The sequence below is a fragment of the Dendronephthya gigantea genome, unplaced genomic scaffold (genome assembly GCF_004324835.1).
Source record: "Dendronephthya gigantea isolate DGI-Jeju-01 unplaced genomic scaffold, DenGig_1.0 000048F, whole genome shotgun sequence".
NCBI lineage: Eukaryota > Metazoa > Cnidaria > Anthozoa > Malacalcyonacea > Nephtheidae > Dendronephthya > Dendronephthya gigantea.
The window spans coordinates 958,812-968,291 of NW_021163058.1; the positions used below are offsets into that span (position 1 = coordinate 958,812).

Sequence of the window (9,480 nt, forward strand, 5' to 3'; positions counted from 1 at the left end):
ATGCCAAACCCGAGGTACGAGGTGAGCACATGCATGGAAAAATCGGCTGATTTGTTGTCATATGACTAAATATCTAAAACCCCATAAAATGTTAGAAAATGAACCGTACTTCATTTTTTTTATATACTTTCAACTTATCAATTATAAATATCTTTATGCAGACAAGCAACAGGCTAAAAATACAAATAAATTTTATGCAGCCGGAAGAACATTGACATCGTACCATTTTACCATGTATATATGTGGATCAAATTTTGCGTAAAAAAATTGAATTCTACCAAATGCAACAAACTGGATGAGATCAGAAATAAAAGGTCGAGCTTCACAGAAAGGAGAAAAAGGCCGAATCGGTAGCAATAATGGACAACAAAACAATATGCAATGCAGTACAGTACAGGAAGTTGTAAATGATCGCAGCATGGCAAAGCCTCCAGTTAAATCAACTTCTGAAAAAGTCAAAGATGACAGAAAATAGACCGAAGATTCATGAACTCAAATCATCGCGCACATTATACCGTATACTGTTAGTTTAATTTCAACAGTTCGGTCTGTGGAGAGAAAATATCAACGCCAAAAGAAAACGAAGTTTTAAATTCATTAACACAAGAACGCAATCAAGAACACAACTACACCAATTTCTCAAACTAACTGACTGATGTCTATGTTAATGTCCGACGAAAAATGTGATGCGTTGAACCTATTACTTTAATAAATAATGATGTTAAAATGGTGGCTGGAGCCTGAGAAGCTCGACCTCAAAACGAGATGGAAATCCTGTAAGTTTGCAACTCAGAACACGACGACAGTCAAAAAACAAAACGAATTATAATTAAATATATTGATATCCGGTATAGAAAAATTTTGGATTGCAACAGCCTTTCATGCGTTGCATTGATGAAGTTTACCCGAGATATTGCATTAGCCATTATACGGAGAGGTGGAGAAAACGCTTAAACAATGAACAAACTGAAAACTGAAAGAACGGACGAAACGTTAAAACGTTAAATGCACATGAAAGATGGGCGTGAGCTGGTAGAATGCAATTTTTTTCACAGCAGAATTTTTTTTAAAGTTGTATTAAAAAAATTAGCATTCTTTCGAAAAACTGTATTTAGCAGTATATCAAAATATTTTTAATCTGTTGCTTGTGTTTTTGCGCACTTGTGCATGTCACGGGCGTAAACATAAAAAGATAAAATATTTCAACAAGCAAAAAAAAAATTATTTTCACAAAAGAAAGCAAATCAATTCAAACTCTATAAATTATAATGTCATTTATAGTTATATGACAACAAAGCCAGCCTAAATAAAAAATCATATTAAAACATTCGAGAAGCAACCTCTTATAGCTACCACATTTTATGAATTAATATTTTCACACCACTGATTTTATAATTGCTTGAAATATTGTAGACATTTATATAAACTTTTAATTATAACGCCTACATATGTGGTTATAACTGTAACTGTTGATCTTTGATTGGGATATTTCATATACAGTATATAAACTAGTCTAAAATTTTTTTTTGGAAAAATGAAATTTATAAGCAACTTTCTTTTTTATGTCAAATACATTTTTTCAGGTCAGTCGAGGAAGGGGAGGATAATAGTAATTCTTTCCTAACCATTATTCTTTATATAATGGGGTGACGGTCAAGGGAGGCATATGTCCTATTGTTTTGAATAAATGCCGCGGCCTTTTTGTATAGTGTAGTGTCTATTGAAGGGCTGCTTGTTAGGTAATTTGTTTAACTGTGAGTTTCTTTTCACTCACGTATAAGTTCAGCAGTTTTATCTAACGGCCACTTTTCTAGTGGCAAAAGATACATGCTTCAGCTTCTTCAGAATGCATTGATCACGCCTCAAAATGTATCGCGAGAGTTCAATTGCGTTTATTAAAAGCATTGTAGAAAGAAAGGTAAGATAGTGTTTGCATGTACATCTAGTTCTAGAGTTTAGGCCTTTTTAACTGGATGGCTGGCAAAAGCTTACTAGCTCCTCCTTCAGCCCGCCAGTGATGACTTTCCCCCCAGTGAAGCCCGCCGTGAAGGTCCCTTTTGTGTGTAAATCATAGCAAAATAATCATGTTCAGAAGAAAGCAATGATCTTCTACAAACATCGCTGCGCCGAGATGGTTTGGCAGAAAGTGCCCCCCAAAATATTGTCATATTGAATAGTGTCAAATACAGAAAATATTCATGGGGAGAACCCCATACAACTCCTGAATCTGAATTAACAACTAATCACAGCAAATTAATCACAGCAACGGCTTTATATCAACACTGATATCAACACAGATATAATCTGGTCTTCAGATTACTATTACATCATTCCTTTAGAATATTTCTTAGCAGCCGCCGTCTTTCTGTTATGATTAGCAATCTTTGCTTTATGTTTATCTTTATATGATCTATCACGCTCTGTATTACCACTTCGCACTTGACGTTTGCCTACGTCATTGTTACCAAAGATTTGCTGTCTTTGGTTACCATGACGATGACCACGTTGCTGCTTCTCACCGTCATTACATTCCTTTTGTTCATCCCCCTTTGAAGAAGTTTCCCCAGTGTCCTACATTGATCACATGAAATAAAATCAAAAGCATAAAAAAACCGTTCACCTGAGACAAGCCGAAATATACAATAGATGTTATATTATATAAATTGAATAGGTGGCTGAACAATGCATGCATGGTGATCAAGGATGATGCTGTTCTATATTGCCTTAACTCTATATAGCAAACAATTCACTGACCTGTACATCATCATTCTCATCCCCATCATCATCAGCAACTTCTTTTAAATGCTGCAGAGCACGAGGAGTTGTAAAAGGCCTAGTAATTTATATGAGATCTGTTATTTGATACTATCACCAGAAGCAGCGAGGTTGTTGATTAATAATTGTGGACAATACCTTGACAGAGAACGTAATTTATTTCACTGCCAAAATTCGTTGAAACATAGTTAACATGCAAGTTGTTTGGCCCGAATATTACCGAGCAGAGCACAGATGGTTGTGAAGGACTGAGAAATGACTTTACTAAAAGTAGTGAACAATGATGATCTTGTTTTTTTATCGCTCCCACTGCACTTTTCCCCACCTAAATTTCACACAATGAATCATTACCTTCTCAATGTAATTTCACTTAATTCATCAGCTGAATCAGCATCTTGAGCTCCGACATTTTGTTCATCATAAGTATCATCATATTCGTCTTCATAGTCGTTAAATGTTTCATCATAATTTAAGATTAAATTTTTCGTACTTTCAACATCTCTTTCTTTATCAAATACCGTCTTCATACTTTCCGTAGCGCGAGTCTTTCCTTTGCGTACCCGAGAGAGATCCACGTTTGCATTTGAAAACACATCAAATTCGTCCTTGTCGTAGATATTATGTCTTGAAGACAATACATCCGGTTTCTTCATCGCCTCACTCTTACTTAAATTACGATCAAGATTACTTAATTCCCCAGGAAGAGAGTCTTCAAGTATTAAGTTTATAGTTTTCTCGACATCATAGTTCAAGTTTTGCAAACATAAAAGTATGAATCCTTCGCCACAGTCTGGCAGTAGATCTTTCACATGTGAAATCATTGAACTGAGTGCTACATCACTCATGCTTTCTGAGGACGTCTACAACACAAGAAAACAAATTAGTTTGAGTACATAGGTTCCATCGAACGCCAACCATTTACCGAAGTTGCTTTCACTCTACAGTATAGTTACTTTTAAACACAGACATGCACAATAAACCGTGGTTATGCTCACAGACATCATGCACTGACCATGGTTTCAACCAAGACAACGAAAGCAAACATCACAGAGCGAATCACTCCAATATTTTAACATCATTGTTATCATCACTTACTTCCACAGCTTCCTTAGAGGAAGATGCGTGCATGATGACATCAGCTCCAACAGGTGAGGTTGCAGGCTTTATTTTATCCCAGGAATGTTGGCCCTCTGACTTCGACTTACGAGATTTATCATTTAATTGTTGTGGCCACATCTTCATTGATTTATCGCTGGGAACCCCCAGTTCACTTATGGCAGATATTAGATATTGTAGTCGCGTTTCATCCACAGGTTGCCCAGACGAGTGAATTATATCTATATCCAACTCAATACTATACTGAAGATTGTATACACGTAGAAATCTAATAACAAGACAAGATAAAATTGATTCACTTTCTAAAACTGGTCTTTTATATGGAGATCTTAGTGCCGAACACAAGACAAAATCCTATGTCCAGATAGCCTCAAAAATTATTATCCATATTTCATAACCCCTCCAGCTGTTCGCTGAAATGCTGCTTTACAAAAATATTTTTTACCTTTTAAAAGATAATAACTCCATCATTACTGAAAGGAAATCTTCGATACTGTTCTTTTTAATCTCATTAATACTCTCAATTTCACTATAATGAAAATAAAAATCACATTTACTAGTTAGCTAAGATTTGGGTATGAATGCTTAAATCAACTACAGCAGTATATCGTGCTGATATTTAGTGTTTTATATATAAACTGCATGATTTCTCTATATTGCTCCAATCGTCATTACGACACAAATGCCACAATCAATGTCATAGTACACAAACAACAATTTTCGCTGAAAATACGTAAATTGCTCAAGTGATTTTGTGCCTTAATTAAGAGTTTATAAGAGTCTAAACAGCGAAAGAAGTAACAAAATAATGACAAGCCACTCACCCATTCATTAGTGCAACCAGACAATGAGCATCAATAATAAAACGTGATATTTTTACCAAATTAAACTTTACTCTGTTAAGAAAAGTTCTTTCTGTTTTCAAACTGCGATATCGCTGATCAAATAAAGGTATTGTTTCCTCATAAAATCCAGCAATACGCTGTACAAAGCCGTCATTAAAGAAATATTGACACAATGACGTCAATGTGTGCAGAAATGATATCAATGTTTGTGTGGTATCATGAAGGTATATTATAAAATCATTTAAGGCAGCTGGTTGAAGTTCACTTCGTCGTTCTTTCCCAACTTTAACAGGATTAATGTCGTCTCTAATTTTATCCAGTGTTTGACAAATACTTGGAATTGTTTCACGTAGATCATCAATATACCTGCCATAGAAAATAAAAATACACATTATACTACCATTAAATATTGAATAAAGTGCATTTTCTCGTAGAATCCTGGAAATCACGACTGTTGACGACGTTTGTTTTGCATAAGAACAATGCAATCAATCGCTTCAAGGCCAGTGCTATTAATAATGGTTACAGCATTCTTCAGGAAAAATATTATTTAATATTAGTTACTTACTTTGGCTGTTTTTTAAAAACATTTTCCAGCATTTTGGATAAAAGATTGTTGTTCTTGCTATTCTCGCCGCCATAAAGCGAACATAGATCCAATATTTTAGGGATATCGAACAGGAAATTTTCGTACAATATTTCACCAAATATCTCCGGGGTAAAGAAATCTTCCTAAGCAAAACAAAAAATAACATGCTTTCTGCAACTTGGGACACTATTGACGAGAGAAGTCGATTTGTTTGGTGTGTTTTACCAATATTGTGGAATAAAGAATAAGACTTGTTGACGTAAAAATACGCATCGGTAACAGATGGTTAAAAGATGTGTGAGATTAGTCATAGTAGATACTAATTCCTAGAAGGCCTGTAGACATTGTTTAATCACACTATCACACCTTAAGATTACGTCTCTCGTACACTTTCTCAATCACTATGTGACACTGTAAGAAAGTATTTGACGCCCCTGTGATTATAAAGACTCCTATGCAAAATTGGAATTTTTATAAGTGAACAAGAACTACAAACTTTTGATTCCTTGTGTGTTGCCATTCTCAGGTAGACCATGAATATACTGCGATGTATTTCTTTTTGAAGATTCAATATTCTATCCGGAAGAAATTTCCACAGGTCATGAGATCTAAAGAAAAGGATTTAACATTCATAAAAGTAAGGAAACTTCATTGCAAAAGTGATGACTGATAGCAAATGATTCAAACATAGCAAGCTCAGTCAACAGTTTCAGAGTTCGCTTCTCCGTGCGCTATACGTTATACGTACGGTACAGCTAATCTTACAGTAATATGAACCTATAAACGAGATTTTACAAACCTTGGTGACGATTTCAAAAAAGAATCAAGGCACATATTTATTGATTTATTGAAAATCACCTAAAAAAATAATATACAGCCTATTATACACACCTGTACTGCATATACAATATGCTTTAGCAATGGACAACTCACTGAGTTCTACTTAGAAAAACAAATTTCGCATTCTTTTTTCGAGCTAATGTTTTAACAATGTCCAAGAAGCAAGACATCCTCCTTCTCTAACACATGCATAAAAAAATTATTTTGAACAACAAATGCGGGAATATGCCATAACACAAAAGAGAGGCAGATCTCTGAGACCAGACCTTTTGCCTTTTAATTTTGGCATTCGAAATAAAAAATGCTTTCTATAAAAGGATGCTTTGCTTCTGAAAGTCATTTTCTAAAAATGTGATAATTAATATGATGCAATTTTTGGAATGGTCTGTCCAAGACCGCATACAAAGGTCACTGGAGGTCACCGTACATGATTCCAAAAGCGAGAATGTGACTGACAAAGCAACCAATTGAGATCAGTGTTGATAAATTTTGCTCGATCTTCCCAAGCTTGAAGATCTGTTTCACTGACATTAGAACATGTTTGTTTGAGAATATCCACATTCACAGGAACTGGAACATAACTGATAAATTCTATCTCCTCATTTTCAATCCATTTAGAATCCTTCAAACAATAGAAAAGCAAAAAAATTATATAAAATTTATATTTGGAATTGTTTGGAGAACAAATAATATGACAAGCATTCAAATAATAAAAAATATTATTTGATAAAGTTGAGTGGGACATTCAGAATTACCAAGGCAGAGGATGGCCTTATCTGTGGAAGCTGCAGCCTGAGGAATTTAAACCAACTGAGGTCTTGATTATTTTGATCATTATCACTCAAAACTCAAAGGTCCCCCTCCCCCTGTTCATTCATACTAATCTATAGGCATTTTTATTTGTTAAAAGCCCTCTTCTTCACCACTTTTTGTGATATCTTTTAGTGGCAGTGATTATTACTGTAAATAGTCCTTTACATTTAGTAATTATAAACAAAAATTGAGTAATTGCTTCACAAACCAACAATGGAATGACTGAAGATGTTCCTGTCACTGTGTCATGATATTTATCAGATTTGAGGTCAAGTGGAAGATTTTCCTCCTGGTAACAAATGATACATTAAATGATTGTAATAAATCTAAAGTTTCTAAAGTCTTGAACAATATCTATATATAGGCAAAATGCATTTGGTACTATTAAAAAATCTGAGGAAATTAAGGCTAATATTTTCTTCCCCCCTTTTGCTTTCCTAAACTAAGAGTCCAGTTTTATTTCTGGTTTTTTTTTCAAATTCTGTTCCTAATGTGAAACATACTATGTCAAATTCTCCACTACCAAATGGGAGCAATAGTCAGGCATTCTATGTGGATGGGCCTGTTCATATGAGACAGGCCAGCCTGGTTTAGCCGGGATAGCTTGGCAGTGCCAGGATCTCGCTTCACATATTATTTCACTATATTTGTAGAATTGCATTCATATGGAACCAGGCCAGCATATATATTTTTCTTTCCATATTATAACCAAACATGAATACATGTTATATATAATAAATCATGCATCTTACTTTGAAGGCTGGCATTTTACATGTTTTCTTCTCCCGGGATCTACAAAATTTCTATACAAAATGGAATATCAAACTACATTTCCTTTACTCAAAATATATTATTGTGATTCATGATTTAAATGACCACCTTTTAGGCTTTTGAAACTGGAGGATAATGGATAATGAAGGATAACAGAGGATTTCTGGATATCCTGGAGTACCTAGTGCACATGCGCAGTACGCGAGGTTGGTTCTTTCTTTTTCTCACGCTGAATCAAAATGGTGAGGTTTATTTTTACATGTGGCGTAAAATTTAGAAATATATTCAGTGGTTTTAGATCATTTTCCCTCGGTCTATAAGTCATTTTACCTATTATTTTACCTCAGCTTTCTTACGTTTGACTAGTTCAATATACAAGTGTTTTAAAATTAGTGGAATCTCGATTTTGTTTTGCGGTGTTTGATACATTTTGTAGAACAGAAATTTGTATGATTGTAAAAAGCCCTGAGTGCGAATGTGATCAGTGTGTATTTATTGCTTTACTTTATCAGACTGTAGAGTATAGGGGGCTGAGGCTGGGATTACTGAGTAATGCTAACTCAGTGTCAATCTTATGGAGGTTATAAAGCATGTATGCAACCATAAAAAATACCAAACTCACTTTAATTTTGTCTGATAATATATTTCTCTAGAATTTTATACTAAAAATCTAGTCAGTATGCCCTTGTCAGCTGTAATGAAGGGTCAACACTTCATGAACATGCCTTTGAAGACAAGACACATATATATTTTACACATAACATTAGCAAAAGATATCTTAGTCAATGTTAATAATATCTTGATGACAACTTTTTAAAGTTATATTTCATTTTTTTAGCCGCCTAAAAAGCAAGATACAAAGACCTCCTCCAAACCGAAAAAAGATAAACCAGCTGGGTCGGGTGGTAAAGCTAAAAAGAAGGTAACCTTTTTCCTGTTTATACTGGCCATAGTAGGAAAATTACAGTATAGATCAACATGGAATTAGTGAAGCATTAGAAAGTTGACTCTATGTATGGCTGTGGAATGTTTAAATGAATGTAACACATCTAAGTTTGAACTTTTTTACCACTGTAGAAATGGTCGAAAGGAAAAGTACGTGATAAATTGAACAATTTGGTTTTGTTTGATAAAGCAACATACGATAAGCTGTACAAGGAAGTACCAAGCTACAAATTGATCACTCCAGCTGTGGTTTCCGAACGCCTTAAGATCAGGGGATCCTTAGCAAGACGTGCTTGTGATGAGTTATTAAGTAAAGGCTTGATCAAACTTGTCTCAAAACACAATGCTCAAGTTATCTACACAAGAGCAACTAAAGCTGCTGCAGATGCTTAGGTCATGTATTTTTGATCTTAATAAAGAATGGTTATAAAAACTTCTCGTTTTTGTTTTCATTTATTGCCAAGTTAGATGATGATTACCTCTTGATATCAATAGTTGATATGCATCTGTACTTCTGTATTGATGACTTCCTTTATTTCTTTGGAGAGGAGGATCATGGTTGACCATTTCATTCAACCTTTATCTTCCATTATCTCTTAAAACCTCTATCCCATACAACTACTTTATTAGTGTATCAAAAGTTATCATGTCACAGTTTTCCTTGACCTTCCACTTACTACCCTGTACAACAGACATTTACTATGTTCTTCAATAACTAACAATGAAAAACTGGTGATGGAAGATGAATCAAATAATTTATTTTTCAAGTCTCACACCAAACCAGTA

At 34.5% G+C, this 9,480-nt stretch overlaps 2 protein-coding genes across 2 annotated transcripts; one reads left to right on the forward strand and one right to left on the reverse strand.

The window, feature by feature from the left end:
• Positions 1 to 2,253: 2,253 nt before the first annotated feature.
• Positions 2,254 to 7,865, reverse strand: LOC114528222 (activating signal cointegrator 1 complex subunit 2-like). The gene is made up of 12 exons (XM_028549846.1): positions 7,731 to 7,865; positions 7,187 to 7,267; positions 6,593 to 6,787; positions 6,125 to 6,183; positions 5,822 to 5,933; positions 5,305 to 5,468; positions 4,716 to 5,102; positions 4,337 to 4,420; positions 3,871 to 4,159; positions 3,127 to 3,635; positions 2,755 to 2,833; positions 2,254 to 2,571 (listed from the first exon to the last, which is right to left on the reverse strand). Exons 1-12 carry the CDS (start codon positions 7,743 to 7,745, stop codon positions 2,323 to 2,325), a joined length of 2,223 nt encoding a protein of 740 aa, XP_028405647.1. The 5' UTR covers positions 7,746 to 7,865; the 3' UTR covers positions 2,254 to 2,322.
• A 58-nt stretch (positions 7,866 to 7,923) lies between these two features.
• On the forward strand, positions 7,924 to 9,121 carry LOC114528224 (40S ribosomal protein S25-like). Its single transcript, XM_028549847.1, has 3 exons — positions 7,924 to 7,991; positions 8,588 to 8,671; positions 8,827 to 9,121. Exons 1-3 carry the CDS (start codon positions 7,989 to 7,991, stop codon positions 9,085 to 9,087), a joined length of 348 nt encoding a protein of 115 aa, XP_028405648.1. The 5' UTR covers positions 7,924 to 7,988; the 3' UTR covers positions 9,088 to 9,121.
• The last annotated feature ends 359 nt before the right edge of the window (positions 9,122 to 9,480 follow it).

Coding starts and splice junctions, on each gene's coding strand:
- LOC114528222 (XM_028549846.1), bottom strand. Junction 5,934..6,124: donor TTTTTGAAATCGTCACCAAG/GTTTGTAAAATC, acceptor CCTTTTCTTTAG/ATCTCATGACCTGTGGAAAT. Junction 2,834..3,126: donor AGTGAAATTACATTGAGAAG/GTAATGATTCAT, acceptor ATAAATTACTAG/GCCTTTTACAACTCCTCGTG.
- LOC114528224 (XM_028549847.1), top strand. Junction 8,672..8,826: donor GTGGTAAAGCTAAAAAGAAG/GTAACCTTTTTC, acceptor TTACCACTGTAG/AAATGGTCGAAAGGAAAAGT.